General features: G+C 39.7%; 1 protein-coding gene across 12 annotated transcripts in view; it reads left to right on the top strand.

Moving 5' to 3' along the window:
• LOC148332303 (receptor-type tyrosine-protein phosphatase delta-like) overlaps positions 1-9465 on the top strand; it is a 160746-nt gene extending 151281 nt beyond the window's left edge. For all 12 annotated transcript variants that reach the window (XM_088303216.1, XM_088303213.1, XM_088303220.1 and 9 more), the window contains 6 exons: positions 2544-2722; positions 2809-2935; positions 3935-4060; positions 4129-4283; positions 5143-5278; positions 5364-9465. In XM_088303216.1, coding sequence (XP_088159342.1) covers positions 2544-2722; positions 2809-2935; positions 3935-4060; positions 4129-4283; positions 5143-5278; positions 5364-5432 — 792 coding nt within the window. In that variant the 3' untranslated portion in view covers positions 5433-9465. The remainder of the gene's footprint in view (positions 1-2543; positions 2723-2808; positions 2936-3934; positions 4061-4128; positions 4284-5142; positions 5279-5363) is intronic.
• The last annotated feature ends 2675 nt before the right edge of the window (positions 9466-12140 follow it).

Raw genomic sequence — 12140 nt, 5'->3', positions numbered from 1 at the left:
TTTAGATCGATTTGAAGCTAAAAAAAGAATGATAAATAATTGGTGATATTGTTGTCTTGCTGTTTTGAATGTGAGTCTGATCATTTTCATTGTCTTCTCTTAAAGGGGAAGTCGAGTCAAAAAAATGTCTTTCCAATATGTTCTATGCGACGCCACTAGTCTAAACACGGTATTCTGAATAATATTCCGTTTGAGGAATATGAAAAAAGAAGCAGGGGTAATCCATTTTGCCGTCGACTGAAAATGACATCACAATAATGTATATAATTCGCCCATTTGCTGGTATCCATCCTTAATTTTTTTTAATTTATTTTTTTTTATTATTTTTTTTTGTGCGTTGTTTTTTTTGTAAAAAAGTTATTTTACCTTGTTAACAGTTTTGATTGTCGACACATCAACACTCATGCCACACCTGGCTAGCTCGCGGCTTCTGGGCTGTTGTGACACCTAGCCCTCTCGGGGGACGTCACAAAAACGAAGAAGAAAAAAAATCCTTATGAGGCCATCATGATTTTTGATAAGCAGCGAAAATTATGTTATTAAATATAAATTTGTAATATTATATATGACATTTCCTGTTGGACTTAAAACACACCTTCTTCATAACCCCTCGGTACTGGTAAACATCAATACAACGTGATAAATTTGTGTACTGGTGTATAATACACCCCCTCGATTTTGGATGAGTGTCGTTCTCGAGAAATGACGGTAACTGGAATATCCCCCGCATGACGGCAGTTTTGCATGACTTCAGAGGCGTATTTTTTCCCCAAATTCTGTCCAGATCCCTTCAACGGTTCAACTTTACCGGTTCCACTGAATTCTATAAGGAGCCTCACTTCACATGAAGATTATCTTTCCTTCTGGTTGCCAACTGGGCATGATTTTATCCGGACATACTGAAAATAATGACATGTTTTCAAGAGATACAATGGTCTGTTTGTCCCGGATTGTCTTGATAAGACCGTCTTGATTGTTGATGATCAAAACCAGACTAGAGAGTACCAAAATGAACGGCATCTAAACTTGCGGGTTTTTTCCGGGGGATTTTCCTGCTTTGTTCCGTCTTGAAGAAAATTGCATTCTCACCAATACTGGAAGCTTACTTTGTGAGACCCTGTTGTTACCAAGCAAAGGGTATTGTTTCATTCCCCCCGGAGTCTGTGGTTTCTATCCGCCTGGTCTCTGTTGTTGTCTCTCATTTTGAGACGTCATGCGTTGGTCAAGTGTGAGAAAGCACAATCGTGTGTGTGCGTGTGTGTTCCGGGGCTACGGGATCAGTTGAGGGTCACACATGTACAGTGAGACAACATGGGGCCTTGTGGTTTTTCTGCCCACAAATTTGGATTCTCTTGCTGTTTCTCTCATTTGTCTTTATTATGCACGTCCTCCCATTGCCTTTCAATGCCCCCATCCCATAATATTCTCTTGTTTATTCACTTGTCTGACTGCATACCCTGAGGCAGGCCAGTAAATGGGATTTTTCTCATTTCACTTGTGCACTGCGCCAGAAAACTTGCATGGAAAGACATTTCGGTGAGGCGCTGTCGCCGCTGCTCTTCTGCCTTCCATTCTTTTCCCTCCATTATTATCATGCTTTGTCTGCACAGGGAGTATTTTTTTTTTTTCTGTGGTGCGCTGTAATGTCACAAAAAACATTTTTGTCAGATTTGCCTTGTAACAATTTGAGTACCCCGGGTTACATTGCATTTAACATAGTAGTGACCATATGATGTGGTTCCACTTTTATTATTTATGATTATTTTTTTTTCCAATTCTCTGTCAGACCAACACTTTGGTCACCGCTCACTGTAAGTGTGACAGGTTTCTGTTTAATGTCACCTTCCGACACGGGTTGTCTGTACCGTCGATGGCTTTTCAGTCACTGGCGCGACAACATTGGACGAAACGGGCATCGATCAATAACGCATTGATTGGGGTTTGCGTATCATGTAGCAGGAGTAAGTTAAAAGTTTTAAGTTTGTGATGTTGAATAGACAAGCTCTTTTTTGTTTGTTTATCTCAAAGCATTTTATTTTGGCTAAAATTCAACAAATGTATTCTTATTTGTTTTTTTGACATTGTTCAATACAGGCATGGTCAAACTAAAGCCCGGGGGCCACATGCGGCCCGTTAGATGTTTTAATCTGGCCCGCCGAACATGGGAAAAAAATTAAATAAATAAACCATGTTCATGTTTTATTTTCTAAATACTGCGGTGTTTCAAAGACATAAATATTGTTGTAATGTTTTTGTTCACTCTCATTTAAAATGAAATGTATTTTTTTCTCCGATGAGGTGAGGTTACCAAAACACTCCATTCATCTGCTCCTGGTCCGGCCCCTCTGTCAAATTTTAGAACCAATTGTGGCCCGCCAATCAAAAAGTTTGCCCACCCCGGGTTCAATTGAATAGGTCTTTAATAGTCCCACAATGGGTACATTCCAGATTTGCAGAATTTAAAACTTTGAAGTGAATTTCCTGTCGCTGTTAAGTGCGCTCTTGCCCGCATCTGATCTATGTCGTCATCTTTTGCATGCCAGCGTCTGGCCAGTGCCAAGGCCCACACGTCGCGCTTTGTCAGTGCCAACCTGCCATGCAACAAGTTCAAGAACAGGCTGGTCAACATCATGCCCTACGAGACCACGCGAGTCCCCCTGCAGCCAATCAGGGGAGTGGAGGGGTCGGACTACATCAACGCCAGCTTCATCGACGGCTACAGGTCAGTCACACCTTTATTAATATTGTGCACTCCTGCCCGCGGGTGCCTTTGCAGTGTCCTTTTTGTAACATCAAATGTGCTTCTAGGCAACAGAAGGCCTACATAGCGACACAAGGCCCGTTGGCGGAGACCACAGAGGACTACTGGAGGATGCTGTGGGAACACAACTCCACCATCGTTGTCATGCTCACTAAATTGAGAGAGATGGGACGGGTAAGGATGATGGTTGATTCTTTTTGTCAGAACGAGCATCTTGTTGATTTGTTTTGGTATTATTTTTTTTTTTTCAATAAAAAAAACAATTTTCCATTCTGGCCCTGTCTGGTGGAAAATGAACAAATTTGAAGTCTGTACTTTTGGTCAGTCCTCACGTTGGTCTGTTATTTTCACAAATTATCGACTCATTTTATCTCCAGAGAGACAATGCAATGTCAATCAACAAACATGACATGTTTTTTTTTTTTAAAGTGAAGAAGATAGAAGATTCCACCCCCTTTTTAACTTTTACTCCGTCTACCAATGAACTGGCCCACTTGTCTGTTTACAAATTCTAATCTGCCGAGTTAAAAAAAAAAAAATGGATCTTTGACATCTTTAGCCGTCAATGGCAGTAAATGAGTTAAACTTTGTAGCAACTTCCTTCTTTGTTTTCTTTTCTACCAGCTTTTGTCAAACTGCAATATGTTCATCCAAAAGTTTCTATTGATTTTGAAATCGGTAGGGTCTTGAATGATATACACGATCCAATATGCCCATATTAGTTTAGACTTTCTTTCTTTAATTTGACATGCCAGACATCAGCTGTTGTTTTGGTTTGTTTAATTGGCCGAAGATGGACTCACAAAGGAATACGTGAGAAAAATGTTTGAAAATGAATCTTTAATTGCCCTGTTATTGTCTTTTTTTTTTTAAATGAGAGTCAGATACTTGCTTCGACTCAATAGTGAGAGCAAATGATGTGTGCTGTGGGGACACGACTCCAAGAATAAATTTTGTTTGTTTACAACCGACCATTTGATTTGCAATCAAGAAGTTTAATACGCGTTGCAACTTGAACTGGCCAGAAAACCGTCGCAGTGTGAAAGTAAAGGAATATCCTGTACTGTAGGAATATTGACGAAAAGTCCCACGGAAACGCAAAAGTCGATCCCTCCAGAGGCATACCGAGTCCCGCGCACGTGATGTAGCGTTTTGTGTGTTGTTTCCATGCAGGAGAAATGTCACCAGTACTGGCCCGCAGAGCGCTCAGCTCGGTACCAGTACTTTGTGGTGGATCCCATGGCCGAGTACAACATGCCTCAATACATCCTCCGAGAATTCAAAGTCACAGACGCTCGAGTAAGTCATGCAGAATGAAGCGCTTTAAAGCTACGAGAGTAATAAGCCATGCGTTTTCTTTCCTCCAGGATGGCCAATCACGGACGGTTCGTCAATTCCAGTTTACCGATTGGCCGGAGCAAGGAGTGCCAAAGTCGGGGGAGGGATTCATTGATTTTATTGGACAAGTACATAAAACTAAAGAACAGTTTGGCCAGGATGGACCAATTACTGTGCACTGCAGGTAAAAAAAAAAATGTCGGGTTGGTATTCTTGCAAGTACACTCCTAAGAAATTAATTTTCAGATCTATTTGGGAGATTGTCAATGCATGAAAAAATGATGCGTTGATACATTTAAAAAAATATTGCAAAGTCATTTGGAATTGTTTCCTTTTTTTAGCAGTTGTCGACTACAACATTCAAATGCACATTCTTCAAAAGTGTCTCAGCTACAAATTTCAATTTCCACGAAGCATCCGAAATGTTCAAATAATTCCCGTATATTTACGATGCAATACTAATGAAGCATCAAACAGCTGCAGCTCATTTAGAACACTGCAGCTCAGATTCTGAGCAGAACAAATAAATCACAACATATTACTCCAGTCCTAAAGGCTTTCCACTGGCTGCTCGTCAGCAGTAGAACAGATTTTGAACTTCTGCTACTCGTCTCTAAATCGCTGAATGCTTTGGATCCTGACTACATAAAAGGAATGATTAATGAATATGAACCCAGTCATGGTCTGACGTCTGCGGACTTGCGTCAATTGGTGAAACTCCGACGTAAAAGTAAACATGGTGAAGAGGCATTTCGCTGCTATGCCGCACACAAGTGGAATAAGCGACCAAGAGAAGTGAAGGCAAACTCATTGGAATTGATTTTAAATACATAAAATGTTTGCTTTTTTTTTTTTCCCTTTACCTTTGCTCAAGGTCTTGTGGGCATTTCTAATTTTCGTTGCGTGAAGCACATTGCGTATGAAATGTGCTATAGAAATAAAACTGCCCACCTTTCCTTGCTTTCCTCGTGGAAATCTCCCAAAAGTCCTGAAAATATTCTCTCACTGTTACGTTCCTGAACTGCAAACGTGTCTCCCACCAGTGCTGGAGTGGGCCGAACGGGCGTGTTCATCACGCTGAGCATCGTGCTGGAGCGGATGCGGTACGAGGGCGTGGTGGACATCTTCCAGACGGTCAAGATGCTGCGCACGCAGAGACCTGCCACCGTTCAAACAGAGGTCAGTCGTCATCCACGTTTTGCTTTTTCTCTCTCTTTCTCTTCCTTTTTAGCATTTCTCACCAGTACATTTGTGCCTCCTCCAGGATCAGTACCAGTTCTGCTACCGTGCCAGTCTGGAGTATCTTGGAAGCTTTGATCACTATGCAACATAAATGTGTCACGGCACGTCCCACCAAATCCACTCGCCTGTGGATGAACGCGCTGGGCGGCGACGTGTCTGTGAAGAGAGCGCCACCAACATGCAGAGTGAAGGGGGGGGGGGGGAGTCCTGCGTACCCATGAAGAGCACCTCTAACTGAGCCATAGCAACCTGCTTGACAAGGGGTCTCCACCCACCCCTCGACCCAAACACGCCCATTGGTCCGTCTGAAGAAGCAACTCGCGCCGATACTCGATCAGAATCAACTTTTGTCTTTGTTTCGTTCCAGTCAGTGCTGTTTTCCGAGCACCCGGGTTGCTTTACATTGTTCGGGTGTGGAACTGCTCACCTCATCCACCACCAGTGTAGCATCACCAACCTTGATTGATAGAGTGTCACAGGACGTTTGATTTTTCTATCTTTAGACGAACTCAAAGGCATCCGTCATATGGACGTCTCGAGGATGGACGCAAAGTGGGACTTTGGAGCACCGGAGAGTGGAAACGTACCAAGCATACAGTATTAAGGATTCACAGATCCGCAGTGGACGCCAGGAAGTGTTTTGCCCCCTTTTTTTGTTGGTTTTAGAGACACAGACTCTTGTTACCTATAAATGAAGAAGACATTTCAATCACATAGTTATGAAAAGAAAAAGCACCAGTTCAACTTAATTCTTCACAGTTTAAGGCAAGGAAATTGTGAGAGGTTTAAAAAGCACCACCACCACAAACAAAACAGCAGCATGTGACTGATTTAAAAAAAAAAAAAAGGAAGTAGGCTCACTAAAGCTACAGTCACCCATTTGTTTTTTTATACTTTCTGTTTCTTGTGCATTTTTTATGTTGTCAAATATTTTTATTCAAAGAAATACAATCAGAAGTTGTGGGGCTTTGCAGTTTCTGAGAGAAGTTCCGCCATTTACTGTTCTGTAATCATTTCTTTTTTTTTTTTTTTTTGCATGAGCAAATCAATGAAGTCTCTGCCTGCTCGATGCTTGATGGTTAAAGGTTACATTTCACTATAAGAGCGTCCAGTTTGGTTCGGGATTAAGGCTCTGGATTATGTTGTGTCTGATTTATTGTCAGGAATAAGGTGTAACGGTCAGTTCGTCTCATATTTAGTGTCCAAAGTTAGGGATGGACTACAATTATCTGGCAACCAATCTAGGGGGTAACTCACCTCTCGCCCAAGTCAATCAAATTCGGGCTCAGCCTAAACCCTAATGAGGACAAAGTCTATAGAAAATGGGTGGTTTGGTTTAGGGGCCAAAGGATCACTATCAAGTGTGCTGACGCATGAAAATTCTCCATTTTGTGTATAAATCAAAAGAGAGAGAAAGAGTGTTTTCACAAATCTGTAGAGCGTGCACATTTTTTTTTTATTGGGGGGAGGGGGGTTGAAAAATTATTTAAAACTTCACCTAGATTTTAGAGCAAGAATTGTGGAAATGTGTCGAGACGACGTTCGCACCGGAATGCTCACCACTGACTCGTGTGACTGTCTGATTCAGTGTGCAATAAGTAGATGTATTATATATATTTTTATGTCCACTTATTTACTGCAGTCACATGCCATGATGATGATGATGATGATGATGATGAAGACGAAATACTAACGATGGTGCATCATGTTAAGCATTTGATTCCTCGTATCACACCGCCACCCCAAGTAGACAATGTTGTCGTCACGGTAACCGGGAAACTAACGAATGATTGCAACTCCCAATGAATAGTTTTACGTTTAGATTTCTAGTGCCTTATATTACACGCCTATTTTGATAAAGTTACGTTTAAGGGTTCTTGTGTATTTTACGTATGCACACTAATGTATGTTTGTGTCGCGTGAGCGAGAGAGAGAATGTGAATAATTTTAGGTTCCACTATGTGAAAATTGCTGGTGTATTCTGTTGTTTTTCTACGGTAGGCTGGCTCATCATAGACATCACTTTAATAGGAATGCAGTCATATCGCTTTGAAGGAGAACAAATGAGCACAACTCAGACTCAACTGCAGTACAACAAATGTTTATTTCAAAAGTATGAGCTACGAATAAAATGATTTTAATGAGAAAAATCTCTGCGAGAATGCAAAAGCAGACTTTCTATTACCGTATTTCCTCAAATAGTGGCCTCCATTTTCATTAATCGCAAGCTGCGCCACAGCCCAGATAGACTCTTTTGTGTGTACCTGTCAAGATTTTTTTTTTCAGTTTTCCTGGATTTACTCCATACCACTAATACTGACAAAGAGTGGTGCCTTGAGATAATAATTTAATTTATTCCGTGACCATGTGAGTATCTAGACTGAGCCATTGAAATGAATGGAAATGCCATTAACACACACACGCACAAATATTTGTTTTTGATAAGGAACAATAGCAGTCTATAATGTTACACTTAAAAACAAAGACTATCAAGATAATTAAATGGACACCGAACCTGTGGTTTGTGCATCACGTTTTAATGCTGCAATTCAATGTATTGTGCTTCTCCTTCTGGTGTACCCATCTCTGCCAGCGGGGGCGTTAAATACATTCATGCAGATATAATTGAAGAATAATACTTATACTGCTGCTCTAAGTGACTCAGTAAAATACTGTAATTAGTCATTTTATGAGGAGGATAAAGAATGTGTGCCTGTCAGTGTTGTTATATCAGCGGTTGTTCTAAAACCGCAACTATCAATGCTAACCGTTAGCATCTCAATGGCGTTTTTCATGATATTCTAGCATTAAGCTAGCGGGGCATTCCTAAGGCAAAGTTTTTTGGCTGTAAAAAGTGTCACTCTCTTGGTTTTATAATTTAGTTCGACAATAAACTTCAAGTGAGAGTGGAATTACCACTTTTTGCCAAACTTCTGCTTATAGTGACGTGAGTAAAGTTGACTGCACTTCCACCACGCAGCACTTGTGTCTCAAGAGCAAAAAAAAAAAAAACGCCAAATGATAGCTAGTGTGTCAAAAAACTCTCCGTCAGGTCACCTGCATCTCAAGGCACCCCTTTAGAGTATTGACATAATTGACTTTCATTATCTGTGTGGGGAAATAATATTTGAAATGATATATAAGAGTATTTGAAGACCCCCATGCACCTGCGGGTGAGTGAATAAACACCATCTGGCCACTATATGAGGCAATCAAAGCAGCAGAGGCATTTTTATTATCAAATTAAAGAGAGAAAAAAAAAGCTAAATGATGACATTTGTGCATACAGGAGTCAATTCCACAGCCAACAGTGTTCCTTGTTCTGCCCTCCTCTTTTCCATGTTGATCTTTTCATGATGCCACTCTGGTGTCCCTAATGTTGTTTTCGTATGCATGGTACCACTTTGGAGATGCCCCGTTGGTCGCACCTGTAATGGGAAGACTTGCACTTTCTCTCTTGTACTATGCACTAAATCCTCTTATCTCTGTAAGCTCACACCCCAACCCAATCCAAAAAAATGTTTAAAAAAATAAAATAAAAAAATTTTACTTGAACTAGCTCAACATGGACCCTGTAATGCTCACGCAGTTGTGTATATGTAAATAACACCAAACACAGAGACTAATTGAAATTCTTAAATGATTATGATGAAGAGTAATTGTGAATATATCAGATACTGTATACAGAGTGATATAACAAAAGATTGCACCAGAAATCACCGTTTATGGCACAGAAATATGTGCAATACATCACCTTGTGGCTTTGTTGCACCACAAAATGAGTTTCACCATAAAAGTGTTCTATTTTAACCCCCCAATGTATTATGTAGATGGATTAAAACTGGAATTTATAAATTGTATAAAAACGAAAATAATGGTGTGTTGCTTGGATCAGTGCCGTCAAACTGGTCTGTATATGTAAAGTTTTTGTTTGTTTGTCTGTTTTTCATTTTCTGCTCCGGGTCAACAAGTGCTTTTTATTTTCTTACATTGGTTCTTGGAGTGTGTGCAAACCTAAGGATGGGGAAAAAAATCACACACACGGGTCTGTATGGATTTCTGTTCTTTGTTGACACAAGTTTTATTTGTTACAAATAAACTCAAGTGAAATAAGAGACACCGAACCTGTGTTTTGGCTCCTTACCATTACTGTATAATTTGTTGGGCACATTTATTACATGCGTATGCATAACAGAATAATTTGTTACATTTTAGAGCGCAGTTTTATTTTTATCATATTTTTTAAATCACATTCCTTGGCTATCGCAATTGTTTAAAAAAAAAATAATAATACTTAAAAATATAATATATGACATAACGTATCATTGGTGTCTGATTGTAGCTATTTTAGTGATTTCTGGAGTCCGCTGTGTTCACACCCACAACGGCGCAAATGTCATTTCTAACTGTACTCGTCTGAGAAAATACCCACACAAAGAAACTCCAACTCATACACACAGTTGACGGCATTTTGTGCTACACTTCTTCTAGGCATGAAAATGGAGCCCTTAATGTTCAAATTGTGCATAATGTTACAGTGGCTTACAATAAAAACAAATAGCGGCATACGTTTTAGGAATAAAACCTCTGCATTGTTTTTGATGAACAATTAAGATACTGTTTTTTTTAATGGAGGTACTTGAAAAGCCAAGTCATTTTTGGTGGAATTTACTGTAAAACGTTTGAGGACCACTGGATTAGGGTGTGTAGTAAATGTCCAGATTTAGTTCACATTTTTGAGGGCCTAAATATAAACAAAAACTCACCATTGCACACATGTTCTTTTAAAGCTGCCATAGATGAAAACACAAAAATGGGTCTGTAGCAAAGACATGATAAGAGTTCCAAGTAGAGGACGTGAACGTAGAACAACAAAGATGAAACCACATCCATTCCTAAGATCATATGTGATCCATTGGACATCTGGTAGACGTGAAAGTTGGTGAATTAAAAACATCTGGAAGAGGATCTTCACTTGCACCTTCATATGATTTTTTTTTTTCCGAGAAGCGAACTGCTCAGAGATTAGGAATGTCAAATCCAAGTAGGCCAGCAATTTACCCTGATGTTATCTTCGGTGAAACACTTAATTGTTTCCTTCGGATGGGAGAAAGTCATATTCCCTCAAGGGAATAAGATCATGTATCAGATAGACTCACGTTAGAGTAAAATGAAACATCAGGATGACAGGCAAATTATTGCAGCGTCAGCAGAAATGAAGGCCTTTAGGGGATAGATGGCGATTAAAAAAAAACAAAGTCGATGATATCTGTTTACCACTTGATCTTGCGCTGACAACCTCACCTGCCCTCACAAGCTTCGGGAAGAGAAACCGTGATAGAAGTGACTCTGGGCAAAAGGCTGTCTAAAACTTGGACTGGTCGCCACTCAATCGAAGGGTAACAAAGTACAAATACTGACTAAAGATATTTGAAAATTCTATTTTAGGACAAGTACTATATATTTTTTTTTCTGTACTTGAGTATAGTGTTGGCATGAACAACACTTTGGTAAAAAAAAAAAAATTCAACAACATAGCCTTTTATCCGCTAGTCTAATGCTAATGCTAACACATAACGGGACACTTATATACAGAATAACCTTTTAAGCAACTGATATTTGAACACATTTAGATATCCAGTGTAACAGGACTCAGTGCTATATTCTTTATCCTCTGCATGGAGCTGAGACTGTACAGGTGTCCATGTTCAGTATAATCTGCCTGTCTGTCTTATAACGCCTCAAGTCGAACAAGTCGGGCAGCAGCAAAATGGCCATTTACTTGATTGAGGTTTGACAAAATCTGTTTAATTCAAAGTAAAATATAAATTAAAGAAAAAATACACAGAAAAATATTTTGCGAGGCTTTGAATGCATTTCCATCAATTTCAACGGTGAAAGGCAATTTCAGATATAAGTGATGTGATGTTATCTCTCGGCAAAACCCTTATACTTCTACCAGGCTTTTTCCTTTTTTTTTTTTTTTAACACTCATATTTACATAATTAGATAGTGTGAGTAAGTTTTTCCAATTCTGAAATTCACACTATCATTGTATGGGACGTGAACCAACGCTACCGGCACTGAAGTCAGGTGAATGTGCCACTGCACCATTGTTGATGACCTAACGTTAAGTATCATTTTCCTGCAAAGAACAAAGGATTAACATAGTTGTTTTGTGGCGATCCTTTGATCACATGGAATTGAACTTCTCGGGGTTTGCTCATCCACTCTAAAACACGACTTTTCAGTTGATTGCAATTCCTGGAGAATGGTTTGAAAACACCCTGAGGGGGAGCATTACCTACCGTCTGACATCCTAAAGCTGATAATTGAATGTGAGATTCCATGACATCTTTTTCCATTGTGATGCCCTTAAGCTGTGCTTTTACTTAAGATCTGTGACTACTTTCTGCTATCTCAAGCTTATTCATCCTTCGAGAGTAGTTGTTCCCCATACTTTTTTTGGAGCCAAGATATACGTTTTACATGAGAAACCCCATGGCACATCACTAAAGATTCTATATAAAATGTTCAAAAGTCAATGCGATCCACTGTATATGTTTTAATGTTTTTTAAAAATGGTTTGTCAGAGTAGAAATAAAATCGATGACTTTTGCGGAATAATTATTAATATAATAAATAATATTGCATTTGTGGAAAACGGGATTCAGCAGCCAAAGCAAGCCGCTTTTATCCACCTCAAGCGCTTGTGTACGTTACATGAGCAAACCTACGAAAGGGTGGAGCCGTGACGGTTGTTACCTGAGCAACTGTGATGTCATTTTCAGTCAACAGA

Source organism: Idiotropiscis lumnitzeri, chromosome 8 (genome assembly GCF_059441095.1).
Source record: "Idiotropiscis lumnitzeri isolate Australia: NSW breed Sydney's pygmy pipehorse chromosome 8, RoL_Ilum_1.0, whole genome shotgun sequence".
NCBI lineage: Eukaryota > Metazoa > Chordata > Actinopteri > Syngnathiformes > Syngnathidae > Idiotropiscis > Idiotropiscis lumnitzeri.
The sequence above is the reverse complement of the archived record's forward strand: the minus strand, read 5'-3'. Positions and strand labels throughout refer to the sequence as shown.